The following is a 25,070-nucleotide window of genomic DNA, read 5'->3' as shown; positions in this document are numbered from 1 at the left end:
GATAATAGGTGGCAAACAGCAACTTCTGTTTGCTTGGGTGAAACAGTGGAACTTCCAGTCACCCTGAAATTCTTGCTCTGCCACATTTATTCACTGCTGAGCCAACAAGCTGTAGATTTCCCTCCTGACTTTGAAAGAAAACTTAAGTCTGGAGTGGCTGCTGCAGCAGAAAGATTAGAAGATGGGCCTATAAAACGAAATACACTACATGTGTATGAGAAAAATAGATATGGGCAGGAGGGGAAACATGCCTTTTTGATCCTGAAAAGACAGCATGCATAATTTCATACGGAGACTGTGTAAGACCTCATTCATACACATGAAATTGTATGCCATTTCAACGAGACTCCTAAACTGTGTCGAAAGTGAGCTGGAAGAAGCAAGCACAACATTGTTACACTGGAATAAAAACAGGTGCAGCATCTTAAATAAACAGCAACATAAAAAAATAAAATAAATTTGATTTTCTTTCTGCATTGCATTAATTGCAACTACATAATTAATTATAATTTAATAGCACTCTAGTATTGTCTTATTTGGTATGACACCTTTTGTACAAACTGTTTCTTACAGGATTAAATATTACAAATCACGTACAGTATAAATAACAGAAAATAGTGTTCACTAAATGAAAAATGTATTAAAACACAGGCTCACTTCATTGGGAACATTCATGAGAGTAAGTGATTTGGGATTAGGCCGTTAATTAATTAAAATAGGATCATATGCTAATAGACATCTGGTTGTTGCTTTGCATTTTCTCTGAAGCCTTTCCAGGCAAATTTAGTGACATGATACAATATTAAGAAATTTTTCAGTAGTGTAATCCAAGACAAAGCTCTAACTTCTTCAAGGCAGGCAAACAAAACCCGATATTTAATTTGAGTGTAGTGGGGGCTAATCAGGATCATGGGACCTGAGTCTTTGATGCGCACAGCTGTCATATGAAGATAAATAAAGAGCATGCTGATATGTGGAAATAAGCTAAGACAAAGTGGTGTTTATTCATAATGGATCTGATCCTGCAGGAGCTGTAGATGCAGGAGTCAAGTTGAAGGCAGTGTGAGTTTTGCCTGAGTGAGGACAGCAGGACTCAGCTTATTATGCATATAAAACCAGATTGTACACATTTCTACAGTATCATGTACATCTAGTTAAATTCTGTGCTTTCCAAATATCGCACATAATAAATCACACACAGAAAAATCTAGTGCCTAAGTCATTTCATGCACGTTATTAGGCAATTATTGGAGACTTTACAGTAGGTCACCTTACCCTAGTTATTAAATGACAGTGGTCATTAAAATGCCAAACATAGTTTGACAGACTTCACTTGATAAAATGTCAAAACGTCTGTGTTTTTATTAGTTGCTTCCAAATCAATTTAGAAATTTCAATGGAATGTTTGTAAGTATTCCCAAAGCAATGTCCATTTCTGACTTTCTGTGTGCACACAAAAATATTACAAATTAATCAGATTTCTGCATAATGGCTCTGCACATTTATTGCCTAATCCCATTATAAAATGCTGTTATGATTGACACATTGCGGTAGAGATAGAAGTCAATTGAATAATATGTAGCAGTCAATTTTATTTGTACCTTAATGTGATGAAGTATTTTTTTTTTCACATTTCCATTATTTATAAGTCTGTCCCCTTGGAGAATATATAGAAGACTTTGTTTTAAATGAGCTGATACTACCTTCTTTAAAATTTATAAGTATGACCAGAATCATATCCTTTTTTTCTATCGCAGACCATGGCACACCAATAAACTGGTTCTGAATTGTCTTGCACTTGCTATTCATAGGACAAACATTGGAAAAGGGGATCTTGTTAAGGTTTACTTAGAATTGGATTTCAACCATCCATCAGAAAAAACAAAAGCTACTGTACAGAGCAGAAATCCTAAAATTGTAGCCAGGGATTTTCTTTATTTAAAACTAGTGCTCCATCTGCTGCATTTGCTACTTGCTGTCATTTCCTTCAGACACAGAAACAAAAAAATGGGCCTGATCCTGCAATCCTTCTGAAAAGAGTTGTGAATCAGTGGAAGTTCTGTCCTAGCAGGTACAGTAGGAATGGAACTTAAGTTTGAAAGTCGGTCGACCGTTGGTTACCGTTATTAGGGTGGTTTTCATATCTCTTCAGTGATCTGCAGCAAACTCTAGATAGTGCCATTCTGAAAAATGTTCTGTGCTCAGCTTGTTTAATTCAAGCAAGTAGTTAATGCTGGGGTTTGATTGTCTCACGTAGCACCGACATGCCTTGGTTATGATAAGCTCTGCTTTACTATGTACAATTAGTGCTGTTTAGAAACATGTTTGTGCTTAGATTTTGTAACACCTTGTATTCCAAGCAATACAGGTTTCTCTGCCGGGGGTGGAGGGGAGAAAGGGGAAAGGGGGAAGAGAGACTTATATTAAGGTACAAAGTAGATGAGACTTGATTGTATCCCAGATAATTTTTGCTTTGAGAAATTAGAATAGCTGTTGTTCACCTAAGCATAAAAAATGCAGTTGACATCCACGTGGCGTATTCATGTACTGTATGTAAATTGATGTATAGTGCAACCCATATTAGCTGAGTTGATGATAGCTTCAGTTTCACTGCTGTCAGATTTCTGTATCTCTCTGAATGAGCTGGCTGGCCTGAATGAACATTAGCATAATTTATGCAGCTGATAAGTGATGTGAGTGCTGTGTTATTGATAAACCACTTTAGCATATCATTTGCAGCTTGATGTTATGTGACATCACAGTAAGATGTAATGTGCTGGTCCCTGGGCTAGATATTAAGGTAGAGCTTCTCTTTGAATTCTAGGGGCCAGAGGAAACCCAGTGCTGTCTGATACGGGCACAGCTGACCAGCATCAGCCCACTCAGTCCCATCCAGCATTTCCTGTTGGGCCCCAGGTCAGTATCTTTCATTTAGCCTCATTAAAACTGCAGTTTGAGTAAAGTAATTAACGGTGAATGAAAGTCACCTGTATAATATGGAAAATATGGTGATAAATTATTGGCTCAATTTTTACTTCACAAACATGGACAGAGTGGATATGGATGTGACACATATTTAAAAAAAAATTCTGTATGTTGTCTTGCTGAAAACAAACAAAAAACAAGCACACGAAGTTTGGTTCTCTGTGTTTTTCCTCTGAAAATGTAAATGGTTTGTGTGTTTATAAAATTATTTGAACCTTACATCAGTTAGCTTGGAAGTACAGGTCGTGATTTAATATAAAACCAGTCAATGTAATTTTAATGCATGTTTCACTTACTGGGTTTGACAATTCTAGACGTCACACACAGCTCCTGCATTAATAAAGAAATCCATTCACTATGTTAGAAAGCCAGATATTTGTATAGAAAGGTGTGGGTATTATACAGTTGTTCTGAACAATTAGAAAGTTCTTGACTTTCTATGTCACTTTGTATAGCGATATCTTCATTCAGTCAATTGCCCTGGGAAGAGAAGCAGATATTTGATATTCCAGCCCACTCTAAGCATCCCTTGCATCCCATAGCTCCTAGACATGATTAATTTTGTAACTTCAGCTGCGGGAAGTGCTTGAGCTTAAATATTTGTAGATTTGGGTTGAATTTGGCCCTCATGAATTCATAAAACTATCTTTGGGGCATGTTCAGTAAATTCTTTCAATGTTGATGCAACTCAAGTCCAATTCTGACTTCAGAGATCAGAAGGTTGGATAGGATTACCAGGGTTTCTAGCCTCAATCATCAGGATCTTCAAGGCTTTTTCTGTTGGAGGAAGTATATGTTATTGCATTAGAAGTAGTGCATTGTAATTGCATGTGTGTGCTGTAACTCTACAGATGATCGCAGGCACACGTGGTACAGTGATTCCCATGAAGTTGTACAGTAAAATACATTTACTGTGTATGTTTCATTACAGCCACTACTGACTGCTCAACAGTTAGCCTCAGCAGTAGCGGGGGTGATGCCAGGAGGCACTCCAACCCTCAATCAACCTATCCTTATTCCCTTCAACATGGCTGGACAACTGGGTGGTCAACAAGGACTTGTCCTAACTCTGCCTACAGCTAATCTTACCAACATCCAAGGGCTGGTAGCAGCAGCTGCAGCAGGAGGCATTATGACTTTGCCGTTGCAAAATCTACAAGGTAAACCACATCAATCAGTACTTTCACAGGCCCACAAAAATGTGATTCTTGATGCCAAATTGTGATTGAAAATTCAAAACCTTTATTATTTTGGAATCCTGAAAATACATTGAAAGGAGAACATTGAGTGTCAGTATTCATATTTTTCCTTCTGCCGTACTATGAGAGCCTAGAAATACCTGATTGGTTTGTTCAATCATGCTGGCTAATGGATTTATTTCATTGTTCACTTTACATTTTAAATAGCATTGTGAACTTAAATAAGATGGATGAATGCAGAGGCGTAGTTGAGAGATGGAGGAAGAGTGAATGAAAAGGTGCAGCTAAAAGCTTAATATCATGATGTGATCATTTAAAAGTGTCTGTTGTTTAATTTTCATATCATAAAAGCATCCTTTCTGTCACTGATGACAGACTGTTCAGGGTGTGTATTGCTGTACCATAATCACGTGGATGGCAGTACTTTAGCCTTACATACCACAACAGTGTGCCTTTCAACTAACAGGCCCTCTAAGAGCAATCCAAGCAAAGTGGTGTCCACATTCCACTTAAAATTAGTTCCTACTTTCCACTGGTTCCTCCTAAAGCTAATTCTCTCACGACAGCTACTGAAATAAAGTGCAAAATGGGAGTCAGTTTAAAAAAAAAGAGGCTGTTACATCAAGTGCATGTTACACTTGCTGTGGCTGTTTTTGCCCTATAGGTGTGCATGGAGCTTTACATGAAAATTCAAGACCACAGCCCAGATTCTCAAGTGTGGTGCAACCGCTATAGGCTGTGCTACATAGCACGAGCACAATGCGACACCAATGATATCCTCTGGTGGCAGAGATGGTGTCTCTTGGCTGACAGTGTAGGGGGTGTGGCTGGAACTTCCCTACTCCACACTGTTCTCTGGCTGCCATTTCAGCTGCTTATGGCCACTGACTGCTGTTTAAATTTAAAACACACAGCACATCTGGTTCAGGACCAGAGGAATACAAAGTTCACCCATGCATCCCTTTTGTCCCCATGTCCTGAGCTGTACCGTGTGCTCCTCAGCCTTAGCAGATAATCTGGAGCTCGATCTCTGCCCCACTGTGTGTATGATTGTGAAGCCCAGCACAGTGAAATAAAATGTAACTGTTGATGTTCCGTAATGTTTGCTCCTGCCACATCCATGGGCCTTAACAATAGCAGGGCTGCAGTCAAGGAGTTTATCTTACATTAAATATGAAGGAATGTACTTATTATTCTCAACAAAGTTCATTGCTTCTTAGAATGTGGATGAGTTACACAATGAACAACAGGGAAATTGTTAGCAAAAAAAAACCTCTTTAAAATTGCAAGTGTAGCTTTAATGGTGGGGGAGAGATATATGAAGAAAGGTGATAGAGATGTAGCCGTGTTAGTCTGGTGTAGCTGAAACAAAATAGAGGACTATGTAGCACTTTAAAGACTAACAAGATGGTTTATTCGACACTCTCCGCAGGGGAATTAACAAAGACTCCAATTATCTCATCCATTACAAAGATAGCTTCCCCAATTATCACCTCTAATACTATTAACTCACAGACATTTCCCCTTCCCCACCTCTAATATCATTAACTCACTGGCATTCACCTTCCTTCCCCCCCTCCCCCATCCCCCTTCTGTTCTGTAATGTGATTTGTCCTTTTCATGTGTGTTCATTTTTTTAAAATTGTATCCTTTGGTATATATGGTTGTGACTATTTTCTTCCATTATTTGATCTGAGGAAGTGGGTTTGGCCCACGAAAGCTCATCATCTAATAAACCACCATGAAGAAAGGTGTGAGAGTGAAGACTCAAATGTAGCTACCGTAAAACTCCAATAGTCTGGCATCCAATAGTCTGGCACATCAAAATGGCAAGAGCCTAGTGAGTGAACTTCAGCAAAAAATGAGTCACAAGGTAACAGCAGCAGCAGCTGAACTAAGCAAAAAGGGTAAAAAAGGCTTAAAAAACTAAAATATTACAGTATACTGTATACAGTATGTACAATAAAAAGGGTTAAGAACACTTTATATACAGTATATAATGTATACAGTATATATATAACCAATTTATAGTACCTCCTGATAGTCCATCATATCTGATAATCCGGCACCACGTAGGTCCCATAGGTTCTGGATTATCGGAAGTCTACTGTATATCTCCTTCCCCTGTTTTTCTTTCTTGACTCAAATACTGAAAAAGTTTTCCAAAGACAAAATAGGAGTTCTATTAAATGAATGCTCCACAAAGCACTTTTGAGTATCTTTTAGGCAATTAACTTTCCGTTGCTGCTGATGACTTGATGGATTGTTTGAAACACCAGTGTCTACAGGTTGTGAAACAGAGAAGAGGAGAGATAGTTAATGTGTTGAACAAAACTGTATGCCCAGTACTCTCACCTGTTGGTGCAGCTACTTGTCTTTACCTTGTGCGTGTTTTAAAGTTTAATGTCAACAGACTTCTCTTATCATAGTTGTAAATGGTTTTCACTTTAATGTTTAAAATAATGTCTCTCTCATACCATTAAGCTGCACTGAGAACCTGTCATTCATAAATCATAGATGAAAAGGACATACTAATGCACAAATTTTGCTTGTTTAAAATTTGAGAGTGCATGTAAAGTAGGGAACTGAAGATTAAAAAAATAATGCAGGAACAGGTCTGGATAAAAGCAAAGATAACAAAGTGAAGGGAAGAGGCCTTTTAGTGTAGGTAGATGATAAAATCTTAATGAAGAAACAGGCATTATAAAAATCCACCCCTCCACTCAAGAGTGTTCCAGCTTATGGTTTCTGTGTATATGGTATTATAAATAAACATAAGCGCATAGAACTTTTACGTCATGAATTCATTCTGCTTTGCTAAATTGGACAATATGGTCTAAGAGCAACGAGTTCTGTCTTGGTATTTTCGGCCAACGCGTATATCCACTGAGATCACTTTTAAACAGTGGTTTTGAAATCACTTGACCTGATAAGATGTAGCATTTTCCTCCAAATGCTAGACTAAAATCATTTAAAAATAGAGTAGGAGATGGGGCACAGATTCCATTAAAATGCCCACCCATAACTTTTTTCTCCCTGATAACTTTCCCTAGCAGCACAAAATTCTGTGATGTTAGTGACATCAAGAACAGCAGAGCTGAAAACTTTTATGTATCTATGTGCATATATGACTCCCCCTTATCATTCTAGAATCTTCACAATGAGTGTGTAAGTATCCTTACAAGAACCCTGTGAGGTAGGGCAGTGCTAGTCTCCCTATTTCACAGACGGGGAACTGAAGCACAGAAGGGAAGGCTGTCACACCCACAGTGGTGAGACTGTGGGAAGAGGAAAGGGGAGTAGATGCTAGACAAGCAGAGGAGACATTGTCTACTTATTTAGTCCAATATTTTTCATCTTTAATTTTAGTCCATTGCTTATAGCCCCCTTTATGTTGCTTCCTGAGAACCATCTTCTCCTCTGCCACCTTTTCAGTTAACCTCTAGCAGGTGCTCCTAGATCTTCATCTCTCTATTTCGTAGCAGACTTGTCTGTAGGCTGTTCCCCAAAATTCTGTTCTCGGATCAGGTTTTTCTAAATGTACTTGCCATTTTAGTTGTCCTTCTCTGGGGTCTCACCAATCCAGTAATGGCTTTTTCTGGGTGCCTCAGAGCTCAGTAATATTCTGCTTGTGGATCAACTATTCTGCAAGGAAATACTCTCTCTAATATTATACCTGTCCATCTACCTTAGATATCACAGGTCAGCATTTGCTTTTTTGCAGCAGGGTCACACTGACCACTTGGTAGTTTTATAGTACTCTTATCCTCGGAGGAGGAATGTCATGTTAGGTTCAACTGAGTGCCCTCAACTTTCGTTGAATTAATTTGGAATTGGGGGTGCTTTGCAATGTCCAGGAGCTGCTAAGGATCTTACTTCCCCTCTCATTCACCTTCCCTTAACATCCATGTGGCACCTATAGCAATGCCTTTGTTGGAAATTAATTACCTTAGTTGTCCTTTCAATGCAGTATAGCAGCTGGAAATGAGAAGGAACATTGTTCCTGCTCTCTCTGAATCATCGTCACATTATCACAGATCACCAATGGTCCACAGACAACACTTGGGGAATCTCAGGCCCAATGCATCTATCTCAACTATGTTATGTCAGGCTTAAAGCAACAGTGTTATGGAGTCCTTTACTGTTATGGAGGCTGAATAATACTTGAACCTCCTAGTCAGCTGCCAAGAGGAATCAACAAGTTGGAAATTCTGGCCCCATAACACTGAATCTTCTGTATTTTATTTTCATTGCAAATTGTAGTGTTTCTAAAGTGGATGCCAATAATTTATTTGTAAGTCTGAGTTTTCAGTCCTGGGTTCTGAAAGAAACAAGAACTATCTCCCCAAATCATTAGTGAAAAGCTTCAGAGCTGAAAGAAAGCCTTGTGTGGCTGAAAATGTGAAATCATTAAATTACATTATTTAAACAGCAGCAGGTCATATTTTTTAACTTCAATACAATGGAGAAGGAAATGCATTAAACAGCTGGAGGGCTAGGAGATAGCCATTAAAATGAACTGATATGGTAACAGTAAATGTAGATAACAGATTTTTTTTAAGTCATTATTTACCTTCAGATCTGATCACTTAGTGTAGACATAATAGTGCCAAAAAAGCAACATGTATTGTTTACATTTATTAGATCTTGTTTTATCTTAACTTGGAAGTGTATCTTTAATTGCAGAACAGATATAATGTAAACAACGTGCACTCTCTCCATTCCCTATGTACATGCAGCTTAATGGTCAGGTATAAGATAGGTATGAAAAACAAGAAGAGACAGAGAAGAAATAAACTGCGGACTTCAATTGCTCACTGATCTAGAGTCCAGATTCCAGTTTTTAGAACATTTTCCTCTTTTAACTAAAATGATGCAGTCCCTATTCATTTGTATTCCCCTTCAAGTAACATGAAATAGCTTTCAGAGCCTACAGAATGTCTGTGTTTTACTTATGTATTTTAATGAGCACCAATGTCAGTAATAATCAAAATGATGTTTCACTTAGAGGAATAGTTTATTCTCAGGTACTTATGTACTGTACTAACATAACTAGAACAAGAATGACAAGGACCAAGAAGAAGAGTTACACTCAGTAACAATTTCAATAAGCTTTCAGCCCAGATACGCAACCATTAGTATATAAAGGTAGTACATAACACAGTTGCAGTATATATAACATGGGAGTGGTTGCCAAGAGATCCTAACTCTGCCACTGACTCACTGTATAGCCCCAGGCAAGTCTCTTAGTTTCCCCTGAGAACTAGAAAGTTGAAAGAAAAGAAGATGGTTCATCTTCTAATCTGATTAAAATAATGGGGAAGGAGGAGATGGGTGGAAGGAATCATCTCTCTAGGACTTGCTTGCAGAAAGGAGGGTTGAATCATTCTATAGTACTAACTTCCTTACCTTTACGAACCCAGGGATTTGTGCAAAGGTAGGGGATTGCCAGAATAGGGCCCATATTCCATACAAGAAATCCAGGTGAAGTTAATAAGGCCATAACTGTATGCATGCTCCTGCAGGTTAGGGCACTGCTTTTACTACCATCACATAAGTTTTCCCTGATAGCCTCATTCCTCTGAAGCCCCATTGTGATGGAATTGAAGGAGAAGCAGGGATCCCTGAAGCTGAAGCAGAAACTACACTGAAGGCCCTGTGTTTCAGGCAGATCTCCCAAGACCCACTGCTGTTTTTTTGGGGGGGAGCAGAAGGGGCCAGGGGTGTATCTGGCCCTTCTTCCATAGGAGAGGGTCATAAAACTCCCCTCCAAAGAGAGAATAAGCTGTCCATCCCTGAGGTTCTGCCTGTTAGTTTCCCTACAGAAAGTAATGATCTGGCCCCATGGTAAATGCTCAGATTCTACAATGGCAAAATGGCAGCTTCAGAGAGTGAGTGTGAAAGGTTCAGGGCTTTATTAGTTATTATTATGTATTGATTCCTGTCAGACTGGCTAGTGATTTATTCTTTATATTTTCTGCCCGTAAGTTAAAGACCTAACACCAGAAACACTAAGGGTACGTCTAGACTACCACGTTTTGTCGACAGAAGTTTTGTCGACAGTATCTGTCGACAAAGAGTGTCCAGACACATTGAGTTCTGTCGACAAAGCAAGCTGCTTTGTCAACAGAACCCTGTAGTCTAGACGCAACCCTACAGGCAATAACACCTTCTGTCGACAGAACTCTGTCGACAGAAGGTGTTATGCCTCGTAAAATGAGGTTTACCAGCGTCGACAAAACTGCTGAGTTCTGTCGACAATATGTCGACAGAACTCAGCGGTAGTGTAGACGCTGGTATAGTTTTGTCGACAAAAGTCCACTTTTGTCGACAAAACTCAGTAGTCTAGACACACCCTAAGACACACCCTAAGTAACATTAATTTTTGCATGCTTTCTTGTTGATTTCCACCAGGCCTATGCCTATCTTTCACTCCACTACTGATAACAATTATAGGGGAAGGTAAGTGAGGTATAAAAAGGCCATGCTGATACAATTTTTTCTAAAATTGGTTTGATTGCATTTAGTGAAATGTCTGAAGCCCAATTCTGGCAGCCTGTATAGAAAGATGCCCTCTAGAAACACAAGCCAAGCAACAGATGGGCAAGGCAATGGTTGTGCTACCTTTTTCTGATTCCAGCCAAAACCCATGCTTTGGCCATCTGCCCACACCTCCACTGCATGTGCTGTAGACTAGAAATTGCAGGATTACATTGGTATGAGAAGTGTGTGTATGGGATTATACCCCTTTGTCCATCAATAACTACTCCCCCTTTTCCCCTTTTCTGTTTTCAAAATATGTTTTTGCTTCTGTTTCAGGGGCCTTTAATCATCTCGAATTCAGGCGCTCACAATTTAACTTAATGTAGAGAAAATTCATTTGAGTCATGTTAAATGCTTAAATTACTGTAATATTAAAAAACAATGACATTCATACTGAAAATGAAAATCCCAGCTGCTACTTGCCACTTTATGCTTTTCTTCAACATTGTAACATGCATGCTACATAGCCTGGTGGGTCACATGCAAATAAAACAATGCATGCACATGCTATACATGCTTATTGATAGGCAAGGATCTTAAATGTTTGCAGTAAGTAACACAAGGTGAAGGATGGATTACTGTGATGGATTCGCTGCCTTCACTCTTAATTTCCTTGCTTTGGGGGAGTCAAGGTTCAGATATTTGTTGTCTTCATGGTTTAATTTCCTTTGTTTTTCAGTGGAATTTGTATTAATAAAGTCCCTGTGATTCATGTTATAAAACTTCCTAGCTAAAAACTTGTGTTCCTGATAGACCATCAAGACTCTAATTGAGTACATATATATTTAGGGTCTCATAAATACAACAAAGTCTTTACTGACCAGCTGAATTTATGGGCATTTTTAATACAGATTTTGAACCCATATATTGTACAAGTTAATAGCCTGAGAGCCAATGTTTTTTAATGAAATCTCTTGAAAATCTGTCTGGTTCTGTGTCATTTACTGGAGAGAAAGAAGTTGTATGTTTTGTTTTTTAAATGGTATTAGAAAGCATTGAAGCTGTATTCTGGCCTTCTTGACAAGTGTCTCCACATGAATTCAACTTGAAACATTTTTCAGGCCCTTGAAAAAAATTCTGCATGTAGATAAACTAAAAATGGAACCTGGGGCTGCATGGGAGCTACTTTTCCTAATGTGGTGTGCTCCAGAGTTATTTTCTTGATGAAGTCCATTTCCCACGCCAGTCCCACACCAATACACTTTGGACAGCCGTGGATTGTAAATGATTTGGCAAACTATAAGTGCTGAGGTAGGCCTACGTATCTCAAAATGTGATTAAGTGTTTAAGCTCCATTTCTACAGCCTTGCTGCATGAGCAGCTCCCATTGACTTCCGAGGGGAGTGTCAGACCTACACCAATTGTTTCAGGCCTTTAATAGGCATTAATTTCATGCAAGTTATATTGTATTGTAGCCTTTCTGACCCCAGCAGTTAAGTCAAAGTTCAGGGCTCTGGGCACATTCCAGTCGGGAGAAAAAAATAGAGTTTGGGATTTTTCTCTGGTGCAGTCTTGTTTACTTACAAGGAGCATACTAAATCCTGTTACTCCAAATGCAGAAGGAATTAGAAACAGACAAATAGTTTCGTAGATTAAAGCATCGAGCCTTTTTAGGCAACACTGGATTCAAAAGTTTTCACTCTGGCCTTTTTCCTAAGTCATGCTCCCAGGGTGCTGCTTGGCTTTGTTGCTGTTTGCTTTGGTTCTCCCTTCCCTCACACAGTCTACCCAAAGACAACATTCAGCAGAAGCCCCTCCACTTACTCTAAAAATCCTGGCCAGGTTCAAACAATCCTTTTGTCTGAGGTGGGGATTTGGAATTAACTAATCCTTACAGCTATGATAACTGAAGTGTGAGTTCATGCCCATGAACTTCAGTGAGATTTTAACTTAACCCATAACAAAATTTCACCTATTGTCTGACAGCATGCAGTAAATGTGTATTAAGTGTATTCAGTATGTAAATTAATATTCAGTAATGCCAGATTATATTGATGTTTTCCTTAATAACAGTAAAACAGACAAAATAGGCACTGTGCATCTGCCATAGATTTCTGTATCTCAGAGCTTTACATTTACATATATTCAGTGTTAAAAATTCTACTCTACATTATGGCCTATGTGTATCAGCACATCCTTGAAACACTGGAGCATTAAGGGTATGTCTAGACTACATGGCTCCGTCGACAGAGCCATGTAAATGAGTTTACTAGACATAGGAAAATGAAGCGGCGATTTAAATAATCACTGCTTCATTTACATCAAAATGGCCGCCGCGCTGTGCCAATCAGCTGTTTAGCGGCACAGTGGGGCAGTCTGGACGCACCGCGGTCGACAAGGGAAGCCTTTGTCAACCGCTCGGTATGCCTTGTGAAATAGCCCTTGGGATATTACCATCTGACTGACACCCATGGGAGCAAACCTCATTTCACTGAAGTCAATGGCAAAACATCTATTGACTTCACTGCAGCCAGGATATTAGCCAGTATTTTTGAATCTCCACTATCAGAAGCATATATAACCACAGACTGCATGTTCCTTAAATGCATTTGGGATCATTCAAATCCCCAATTAACATCCCTTAAATCATAGAAGTTAGGTGTGGACTTAATGAATTTTATAACATCTTATTTCTTTTCTGTACTTTGTGGCGATAAATTATTTAATATTAGCAGATTTACCTGATATTGCTTGCCTCCATAACTCAATTAAAGGTTGTTGTTTTTTTAAAAAAAAGGAAAATGGGCATGCTTTATTTAAATGATTGTATTTTTCAAAAAAAAATCAAAAATTTTCAAACAATTATTTTGTTCATCCCTATAATCTCTCATCATTCACTATGTTTTAACAAAAAAGGCCTTAGTCAGTTTGGTTATCAATAACATTGTCTTCTAGTTTTCAAACCTTACAAACAGTCAAATTTCACAGGCAGGGAATTTCAAAAGGTCATAATAGAGACCTCGTGATCTTTCTCTTGGTAGGCTCAAATGTACACTGCAAATCCCTAAACTTCGAGGCCCATGAGTCTGAGCATTGTAATTTAATCAGCTTCATTTCAAAATCTTCAACACTCATCCACTGAAACACTGTCAAATCCATGTTGCTGGTATCAAAGTTGTCTGGTTTGATTAGAAAGGAAAGCATTTGGCCAAAACATTGGAAATCCCGAAATCTGACAGAAAATTCTGATGCAAGTTCTTGCATGTACATTCTGATCTCAGCAACACTGATGGTGTGATGTTTCAATAGTTCTTTAAGATGTTGGAAATAGCGGAAAGTCGAGGTGTCAATGTCCCGAGAAAAACGGCAAGTTTTACAACAAATGCTTTCCATTTTTCAAAAAGACTGCATGGCCTGCACCCTGCAGGTGGAGGTTGAGTTCATTTAGATGCCTGGTGAGGTCCATTAGAAACATTAGTTGCATGAGTAATTATTCATTATCCAGTTTGGGGTAGTTTTGACTTTTTTCTGACCCAAAGATCTTGATTGCATCAAGACAGTCCACAAAGTGTGTCAAAACCTTCCCATGGCTTAACCATTGAACATTGTGGTGAAGTGGAATGTCCTTATATGCATTGTCCATCTCCTCAAGCAGAGCTTGAAAATGCCGATGTGTCAAGGCAGACCGAGCAACAAGAAAATTCACGATCTTCACCACTGTAGTTATCACATTATTAAGCTCAGAGTTAGAAATCTTGGCACAGAGATTTTCTTGAATAATATCATGAAAATTTACCATCACGTGATCCTCAATGATCTTTACAAATCCCTTCTGGTTTTCCAACCATATCAGGGGCACCATTAGTTGTCACAGAAAATATTGTTCGGATGTCAATTTCTCTTTCTTCAAAATGATTAACAAACGTCTTCACTATATCTTCCCCTGTTGTGCCATGCATGGATTTTAGGCTGCATAGCTCTTCTCAAATTTCATCTGATTCACAGTATCTTGCAAGAACTGCTAACCGCAATATGTCATTTATATCCATACACTCATCAAGCGTGACATTAAATACCACTGCATCTTTTAATGCCACCGTCTGTTGTTTGTTAATGTTTTCTGCCATTTCACTAATGTGCCTCTCCACTGACCTGGAAGACACAGGTAAATCTTTTTCTGGAGATAATTGTGTCTTTATTTGGCAAACCCTTGAACAAAACATCCAAACAACTGAGAAACCCCTCTTTTATATATTCTCCATCTGTAAATGGATTTCATATTTTGCAACACGTTGTGCGATTTTATAACTTCCCTCCGTGGCTTGATTATTAATGACACAGAAGTTAGTAAAGATATTGCTTTGTTTGCAGTTCCTCAAGATGGCGCATTTGATTGACTCAGCCTTGTCCACCTCTTCCTTGAAGTGTTTCTTATGCTTTTCTGAAAATGTCATCGGACACTTGATGTGCATCAAACAACGCTCTCACGACATAGAGCACAAACAGCAGAGTCTTTATGTTGAACAAATCCGTATTCGTCTCTCCAAGAAGTCTGAAATGAGCGAACATCTAACTTTGCTTTTTAAGAAACCAACATTTTGTCTAAGTGTAGAAAATGTGGTCAGTGGCTCGCATCATGAGTGAGAGAGACTAAGGGGACTTTTCTGATGAACATACCCATAATACTATCAGGCTTTCATTGAGCGTGCCACTCAAAATCATCCTGCGTCCCACTTATGGCATGCATGCTGTACATTGCCGACTCCTGTTCTAGCACTTACCGTTTAGGAAGTACAGACAGACAGACAGATAAATTCTCTAAAACATATAGGAGATTATACACAGTTGAGAAATCTTTCATCCCATCTAGAAGCAAGATGACAATCTCATTTCTGCTGATGTAGCTCCATTCAGTGCAATTACATTGCTTTGGATTTACAGACTGTGGCCGGGGGTATCTTTCCCTTTTTGTGTCTCTGTCTTCCATAATACACTCTCGCTAAAAAGCAATGGAATTGATGTAAATGGTGTATTTTTAGGGCTTCAGCTAAGAACCTGAAAATTAACTTTTTTATTGTGTTTTCATGGAAAAAACACGCTCAAGAAGAGGTTGATAGTGTATATGCTGTCAAAATTGTTACTATGGCTGTGTGAACAGTACCAGCAAAAAAAAATTCTTTCAGATTCTGTCACTTAAATGTAAACCTTTCCTTTCCTACACTAACCCATGGTATTTATGCACTGTAAAAGAAGACAGCATTCCATTACCAAACAATGTAGGATTATTAAAAAAATAGTATTTTGGTTCATCATTTCTTTATTCATTTTACTGCTAAAAGAATCAGTTCTTTTAATCCCTTTGTTTCATCTTTCTTCAACATTTTACTGGAAGTGGTGGTACAGAATCATATCCTCCTAAACTACATTTACCCAATGTGTACACAAATGGTAGACTTGTATCCAAAATTAAAACCACATTGTATTTGTATCATTTGTCAGTAGGTTAGTGCTGGTAACATGTGTAAGACTGTTATCAAGTGTATTTTCATACATTTATGTTCCCATGCGTGCCATTATTTTCAAATTTCTTAGCTCTGTGTGTGTGTGTACACAACATTTGACATGAGATAATTTCAGTTTGCTATGTTTGGGAGATAATACACAAGGGAGAAAGTTGTATTAAATAAATAATAGAGATAACAATTTATACTTCCATATATCTCAAAGCTAATGCAGCCAACTTACAATGGAATGGTAACATGAAGACACAGTGCTATAATTTGATTGATTTGTTTTGACAGCAGCCAAATAATTGAGAGTGAAAGGTGTCAGCACAGATGAAATATTGTATAAGCCACATTCAGAAGGCAACCCCAGCAGCAATAGTAACTGGAGTTTTATTTCCTTTGATATCAGACTGTTACTCACTTCCAGTTTATTATAAAACCATGAAAGGTACACAACTTTACCAATGAGCAAGGCTTTTATGAAGAGGGTAGAAATAGAAGTTTGTCAGGTACTTGAACAATAGATACTGACAATGGGATTTATGATGGATGCAATATACAAGGGTAAATTATCTTAATCTTTCCCCTGGTTTTCTCTTTTTTTAAATTCCTTTTTACAGGCTACTGCTTATCTGGCATCTTACCTCTAGCTTGGAGGGTGAGTGATTCCTTCCAGAGCAACCATCAGTGTCAATCTATGGGTTGCCTAGCAGGGGATTGCTGCAAGTGCAGAGTTGCTGTTATCCTCCCCAGGAGGGAAACTTGGTTTTAGTTCATCTCTTTTTCACAGCAAAGTAACCCAGTCTAGCTAACCAAAATAGGATGTGGCTTACAGTTGGCCATATTACTGCACCGCTAGGAACATGAAGAACTACAGCATGTTTTGAGTCTAGTAGTGATTAAGACCTTGGCAGTTCTGTAAAGTGATAGCCGAATAGACAACTGAGAAGGATGACTGAAAGCAAAGTGATCTGGAAGTTATGCTGGGGTTTGTAAAGGTAGGTGCCCAATTCCCTTAGGGGCCTTTAAAAGTCACAGCCTACAGTGCTTCCTCTCGTAGGCCCAAGTCCTGAAGTCCCATTGACATTAGTGAGCACAGGACCAGACACAAAAATCTCAAGTACAGAATGGATTGAAATACAGATGCCCTGCCACTCGTTTCAGAAATGTTTTGTTAAAAAGACACAAGCCAATGATGAGTGACAGAGGGCTCTCTGTAATGAGCTCTGGCTCATGCAAAACAAAACAAACTATGACAACCATCATGTTAACAAGATCATGAACCCTTGTGGCTTTGCGATGTAGCATCTAATCTATATCCATATCTGTTCCTATACAAATTTAATTAGCTTACTTAAGAAAAAATAAATAATAGAATGGGATGGGATGGGATTTCCAATGCAGAACAGTTCATACAATGTCACATTCCATTTATTTTATCTTCTTTTCCCCAATCAGATCATGCCCCTTATAAATGACCTAGAAGAGATTCGGAAGTACTCCACTGTTCAGGAACCCAGCTGTAAACTTTGTAAAGCTGCTTGCAGTAACAGAAAGGAAAAATTCTAGTTGAAGTGGCTGACGCCTAGGAGGAGTTGAATCCATTTTTATTGATTTTTTTTACATGTATCTTAAATATTATTATCACTTTGAAAATATGGGAAATGGCAACTTATATAATGCATTTCACGTGTACTCATGTTGTAAAACAAAATTAGTAGATTCTGCCATTGGAAGACTTTGAATGCCCAATGTGTAGAATTGTGTGACTTATGTAATGATCAAGAATCTACCACTAACATTTCCAAAGCTGAATTTAACTTGATGGCTTTGTTTTTGCAGTGGAGGCTGCAATACTATGTTTTAGTGACTGCATCCATAATGTTCAAACTGACATGCATAAAGATAGGCATGAAAATCTATATGTAGATGTTTAAATGTGGATTTGAGTGCTTGAACATTTTTGGCCTATACCATTTAGGATCTGATTCACAATGGGACTCTGGACTATCTAAACTTCATCTCTCACACACTTTCTTCATCCATGAGCACTGTGGGCTCAAGAAAATGTGGGTAGTTTAAAATTTATAGCTTGGAAGAGTAGCCTTTCCTGCCTAGAGAGAGGCTCAATTTTTAAATGATGAGTTCAGGAAAATCTAACTTGCATACCTAATCCTTCATATTCATGTTCGCGTCTATGCATTGTGAAAATTCCATGTCTCATGGGAACACATGCATTCCACTCTTTCAAGATACAAAATACAACATGGCACAAATCTTCACTAAGCATCCATGGATAAAATATCCAGCCTCCTTTGCATTTGTTAAATGTATTTATTTAGAGAAGACCGTACTAGTTTTAGCAAATGTCAGCTTTGGTTCCTGGTATGTTCTAAGTTTTTTTTTCTTGTTTTATATCTATGAACCTATGCTGTTCTTCACCCTGCCGGTTGAATCAGAGCTAAGACACTCATCAGGGAGCTTTCAGCCAACAAATTCATCCCACAAAATCATTTTATGACGCTCCGGGCACATCTATACTTACGAGAAGATCAGTGCTCTGGAGGTCAATCTTCTAGCATTTGATTTAGAAGGTCTAATATAGACCCACTAAATTGAATACTAAGGGCAGCCCTTGTTGGTATCCAGTACTCCTCCTTCTGCAAGGAATAGGGAAGCTAATGGGAGCATTTGCTCCCATCTGCCTCCCACTGTGTGTATGCCGCCACTGCTTGGCTTAAGGTGAGTTGACCACTGCTATGTATTTTGTGTAGCTGGAATTGTGTACCTTAAACCGACCTTCCTGGTCTAGTGTATAGTAGGCCTCACAGAGCAATATAATGGGGTAGCAGATCCCCAAAATGAAGGTACCTCAATTATTTTTCTGCCTACCACCTTTGGAGTTCTTCTTTAGCTACCTCAGGTGTATGATCAGTCGATGCAACATGCATCATTATTTTCATCTGTCAGTCTGCTGCTGAATGAGCAGGGGCATATTAAAGGGTGATTCCAAAAGTAAGTTTAAAAAAAAAGGAAAGGAAAAGAAAAGAAAGCAAGGATGCACAGCCTTCAGCCATCCAGGCAGCTAAACAAAAACCAAACAAGTTGCTCATGCAAGCCTCTGTATTCTGACTTATGAGTGATCATGCACTTTGATTTTCTGGATGTGTGTACCAAATCCTAGGCCCCTTTGGAGACTGAAAGGTTGAACTTAAAAACCATTCAAAAGTCACCAAAAATATAACCTTTCCTTGTAGAGATTTTTTAAAAATCTCTTTGGAGACTTTAGTGTTGCAAGCAGCTTCCTTTTCAGCTTTCTGTTTGGTCTAGTATGCAAAATGAAAAGGCTCTGTCTCTTTTGGCATAAGAAAACAGCCAGTTCTGAATTACATCTATAATATGCAATCATGGAGCCAAATCCTGGGGCTTTTAACCCAGTTTTTGCTCTAGGAAACAACTCTTATTGAGTGCAAGGCTTGAGTTGTATGCCTGTAGATTTTGGTGGGAGCTTGCGTGGGTGAAGACTGAGTTAAAGACCTCAGGTTTTGGTCATCTGTCTGAGTGGAACTTGGAAGTCGTTCAGCAAGATGACCCTTTAAAAGAGCGCTCAGGAGGTTTTCCCTCACCCCAATGCAGTGGTCAGTGCTGACACACTACATTAGGTGAAAGAGCCCTACTTAACATAGAACTTGTACTTTTGATTGTCACAAGCACTCAGCCTTATTTAAAGTGATGCCCTCTCCCTCACCCCCAAGCTAGAATTCCAATGTCAGACTGCTTGAAAAGGTTGGGATTCAAGTCAGTTTGTACTCTGCTGCTAGTAGTGCAGACGGAGTGGAGTGAAACAGAAGGGAAATGAATGATGAAGACAGAGAGACAACCCAGAGAGCTGAGGGGCAGAGAAGAAAGTGGTCTTCCTCAGGTGAAAAGAGGACGGTAATGGAAAGTGAGATAGCAGAGGGAAAAGAAAGGTCTGTTCATGGATGGAACCAGATCCATTTAGGGGACTTGGGGAACACAAGTTTCTCCTCCCTTGGACTTCATGACTGAGGGCATGTTTGTAGTTAAAGCCCACCTAGAGATGTGATTCCCACCTTGAGGAGACATACACACATTAGTGCAGAGTAACCTAGCATACTAAAAATAGACTGTCGCCATGGCAGTAGGCGCTCACAGTGCCACATTGCATTCAAATGCTCTAGCTGAAAAAGAGCTAGCGCAGGTCTCTCCCTCAAGCTGGGAATTGCATCCTCTACTCCACCCTTAGCACTGTGGAGGATGCTTCAGTTTCATGTCTCCAGTGTGACCCAGGGAACCCAGTGACCTTCCTTCCCAGACACCAAACTGTTCTATCATTTTCTTTGTCCCTCACTTGAAGGTTTGGTGCTTAAGGTACCATGATGATAGGTGGTTTGGAAATACATTTAGCATAGATGGCACGTGGGTTGTCCGTGGTGGGAAACTAAAACAGCCTTGAAAAAAGGGCAGTAGAAACACTTAAAATTAAATCCTTATCGTTCTGCTTTCAGCCCTGATCCTTCAATCACTTATGTACATGCTTAACTTGAGGTGTCAGAATGAAAGTCAGTAGAGTTTTTATATGTGCAAAGTTAAACACATGCACAAGCACTGGGAGGAATGGAGTGTTATTACTTAAATGAAAACAAGTAAATAAAATTTCACAGACTACTATTTTCAAAAGACTCCCTGGATAGTTCTAAAAAAGTATTTCTTGTAGGTTTATTTTTAAAGGGCCAAATCCAGCTTGCCTCATACAAGTCCCATTGACTTTGGAATAACTGATTGCAAGATTTGGTCCTACATTTCATTTGTGCCAGGCCTGTTTGCAATTCTAAACCAGAAATGATTCATTTAAAAAATAACCAGTCATTCAACTTAGATTTTGTTTTATTCCATAATACAGTACGCGATTGAAACACAGTTTAGAGTTAAACTGTCACATATACTTTCTGTGAATTTAGAGCAATTTATGGCTTTGCCTCAACTGTGGCTTAAGATCACACATTTTGTTAATTTTGTCATGACAGTTATTTATGCATAAAACCATGCTTCAAAAATACACCTGCCTTTTTTAAAGAGGAAAAAATAGGACCACTCAGATCTTATGCCAGACTTTAATGTAAAATTAATTCCTTTAAAAAGATTTTTTTTTTAAATGCACAACATTTTTCTAATGTGCATTAAGAATGTTGGAGAATTCACTGAAGCATGTGCTTTGAGCTTTCAGGAGCAATCTGTAGTCAGGCATTTTAAATGAAAATTGATTTGTGATTTACATGGTCAGTGGAAAGAAAATTAACTTATGGAAGGTTGTAATGAAATATTAGACAAGTAAAAAAGTAGATGGTGATCTAGTGGAACTAAAAGTCCCATCTGGAAGAATTCTGTGACATTTTTACATTTATCTGTGTTCTGCATGAGTTGTAATGTTAGTGGTAATTTTATGGGACTGAACTGAAATGAAAAGGGTGTTATCACAGATTGCCTACAATATAGGATTGTGTTCAGTGGAGAGTCCTGTATCCTTTTCTCCATTTTCCTATAATATGACTCATTGCACTTTTTTCAGCTACTGTTGTTGAATTCATTCAGCCTTTTACTTGAGGTTATTAAAGAAGAACATCAAATGCTCACAAATACAATCTAACAGCACATTTAAAAGCAACACTGCTGCTTCCACTTACTTCTGCATAGTTGAGGCAATGTCCAGGAAAGCGCCTGTAAAATGTACACTAAAGTAGCAAGCGCTGCCAGTGTAGCTTTTGCCCTCTATACCAGGGTTTGTGTTTTCCATTTTAATTTATTGCTCATCAGTGCAGTAATAGGGGACAGAATTAAAGTTTCTCCTGAAAATGTATCCTGCTGTTTGTATGTTTTCTTCCCCATCTTTGAACCCTGATGTTAAGTGTCTGACATCCATTTTTGCTCTTGCTGACAGCTTCTTGGAGAATGAAGAGGAGCATGTCATCCTAATGGGATGCCATGCTCGCACCGCTTCCTTCTCTTTATTAGAGGGGAAAGTTTCCTTCCTGTTTCAGTGTCATAAACTGATTAGGACTGGAAAAGAAATTGTGGTGTTCGGTTTCAATGCTGTCCCCTGTGAATTTTCCCCTCTCTCTGTGGTCTCCATGTCTGACAAATGGTTTTTGGGTTCTGATTTTCCATGCTTAGGAACTGCAAGTGTTTAAAGTGTTAGGTTTTGATTCAGCAGTGCATTGCACCATGTTCTTAAGACCCATACAAGTTATGCACTTAACTGCTTTACTGGAAAGGGGCATTAATTCCTCAGCCTGGGCTACATCTAGACTACAGGGTTTTACCGGAGTGTCACCAATTCCCCCAAATTGTCCCCAACTCCCCCGTACGGGCCGAAAAATGTCTACGGCTTTAGGTACCTATATGTAGTTCCTTCTGACCGGTCCTACTCCGGACCATGTTTGCGTTCGCAAGAGCCCCTAGGGGTTCGGTGCAAATGGGCCCCCAGAGTCGGGGAAGGGGGCTCGGGCCCTCCCTCTTTCCGAGCCCCGTCCCAGGGCCCTAAGGCAGGGACCCTTGTCCCTACTCAGTGGAGGGGGCTGTAGCCACTAAACCCTCCACTCATGGGTTCCATGGCCCTGCCCTGGGCCACTTCTTCCCCGACGATTCCTATGGCTCCCAGTGTGGAGCCAGGCGTATCGTCCCTCTCTTCCTGGGGTGTGCGCCGCCTTGCTCCAGCTCGCCACCCTCTTTGTCAGGGCTCCTTGCCCCTTTTGAACTGCCCGCCTCGGCGTCTATTTCCGGCCCCGCCCCCACGCTTCCCGCCCGGCCCCGCCCCTCCGGGACTCGCGTGTGACATCACCAGCGGCGCCATCCGGCCACGTCGCATTTGCCTGGCAGTCCGCGATCACAGTGCCGTCGGCTGCCTCTGGCACGCCCCTGCCGGCCCCGCAGCTATCTACCGCCTGCCTGCCGCCACACGGACCCTCCTCCCAACCGCCAACCCACGGTCTGGGGCTGCCTCTAGTGCGGGGAGGCGCTGCCTTGCTGCCTGCCCCATCACACTGAGGTATCCCTGAAAACTGCTGTCCAGGGAATGCCCCTGCTCTTCCGCTTTTTTTCGTGGAAGAGCAGACATGCTGTTTCAGAAGCCTTATCTTCCTCCTTCCATGAGGAAGAAGGGCTCTTCTGAAAGAGGAGACAGGCTAAATTTTGGAAAAGCCTCTTCCGAAAAAGCTATTGGAAAAAGGTAATCAAATTGTGGAGCACATTTTGCGTTCCTTTTTCTGATATACCATTGTAGTCTAGACACAGCCCTGGAGACTTAACTCTTTAAGGACAAGTGAAAATTCTATTCTTGGCATTAATCAGATATGTCTGAAAAGAAATTATTCCTAGCTTCTGCTGAAAGGCAGAATGGTTGCCTATCCTATCAAACTTTTGTCAAAAATAGAATACATGCTCTTCCCTGTGCCAAGATGGAAGGTCTAGAACCTTTATGAAGCATAACTACATTGTATTTCAGTGTATATTTTTGTCTCTCTTTAGGACATTTCAGAGCCTGACTCAGGTAGTACAGAGCACTGATATTTCTTCCAAATGTGGCTGGGAGTTGAGGTTACTCAACATTGTATAGGCTTGAGCCTTTGCCAAACAAGCTCTGACTTGCATAATTGCAACTTTTCTCTGCTTTCTTTCTTTTGTAAATGTACACTGGAGAATCTAGTTTGCAAATCCACTGTGTACTTATCAGCCTCAACTAAAATGTTCTTAACCACCAGATAGTAGCATTCCAGTCACTAGTGCCAATGCATTATTGATGGAAATAGGTTTCAAATACACCCTGCTACTTCTCCAGTGTATTCATTTTGTAAGCATATGTGAAAGGGAGAAATATCACAAACCTATCACAAACAGTGTATGCCTTTCAGTAACATTGTGTGGCTAATGATGGTGGGAGCAGCCTTCCTAATCACAGGATACTGTTAAGGTCAATATTAGGTATTGGCTTTCCGTCCTGTCCATCTGAAACAATATACCATAGTGAATGCAATCAGTAAATGGTGGTAAATGAGCCTTTTAGAAACATTAGCATTCCAGAAAGACAAGATCTGAGAATAGATGTTAAGTGGATCCTGCGGTTTGTAATTGTAGCCCTGGGAATAATTATCCTAATTAATAGCTGCTAACCCAAGACCCTTTCTCCGGTGTCTATGTATGAGTTAATGATTGCTGTTCTGGAGAGTGTATTTTTGGTAGATTTGCAGTGTGTGTCAGCAGGGTAAAAAGGCCCCTGGGAGGAGACTTAGGCTCTGATGATCTTTAGGGTCCCCATTTTTACTAACCACAAGTACATCACTGAATGATCAGATATCATCTCTACAGCCCACAAAGTACTGAGGAGTGGTTGGGGATATTCGAATGAAGAGATCCATTTCATCATAAAGTTCCTGATTTGTAAAGTTAATCTTAAGTATATGTAACCTCAGACAGATAGCACTGGCAAAAAAGAGGGTTTTATTTTGAGTCTGTGCTTTAAATAAACCAAGAAAGCCAGTTTTTCCATTATGTTTCTTCCTGCCCCTAGTTAAGTGGAATCTATTTCTGCTGGAGTTAATTAAAACCTTTATCTTCATCTTCAACATTTTGTAGGCGTTGGAAGTAAAGGACTAGAAAGTTTTGTTTTACAGAGAATGCTAGGCCTGAGTCTCTTGATTTTTCTGCCCTTCCAGTCTCACCAAAATAAAGATGTACTGCAGAAAAAAAAGATGTCATCTATCTAAGTCCTATAATTTCCAAAGATTCATTACATCTAATTTAACCTTCTTCTAAAGACAGTTGTATGGGATGCACAGTCCTGGTATCATTAAAATCAATAGTTGTATGGCTTGAAGAATGA

The 25,070-nt window shown here is 39.5% G+C and overlaps 1 protein-coding gene across 3 annotated transcripts in view; it reads left to right on the top strand.

Annotated features, from left to right (window-relative positions):
- The window catches only part of POU6F2 (POU class 6 homeobox 2), a 399,971-nt gene that overhangs the window by 174,878 nt on the left and 200,023 nt on the right, over window positions 1-25,070 (top strand). For all 3 annotated transcript variants that reach the window (XM_075921735.1, XM_075921733.1, XM_075921734.1), the window contains exons 3-4: window positions 2,825-2,916; window positions 3,917-4,145. In XM_075921735.1, the coding sequence (XP_075777850.1) occupies window positions 2,825-2,916; window positions 3,917-4,145 (321 nt within the window). The remainder of the gene's footprint in view (window positions 1-2,824; window positions 2,917-3,916; window positions 4,146-25,070) is intronic.

The sequence above is a fragment of the Pelodiscus sinensis genome, chromosome 2, assembly GCF_049634645.1.
Source record: "Pelodiscus sinensis isolate JC-2024 chromosome 2, ASM4963464v1, whole genome shotgun sequence".
NCBI lineage: Eukaryota > Metazoa > Chordata > Testudines > Trionychidae > Pelodiscus > Pelodiscus sinensis.
The sequence above is the reverse complement of the archived record's forward strand: the minus strand, read 5'-3'. Positions and strand labels throughout refer to the sequence as shown.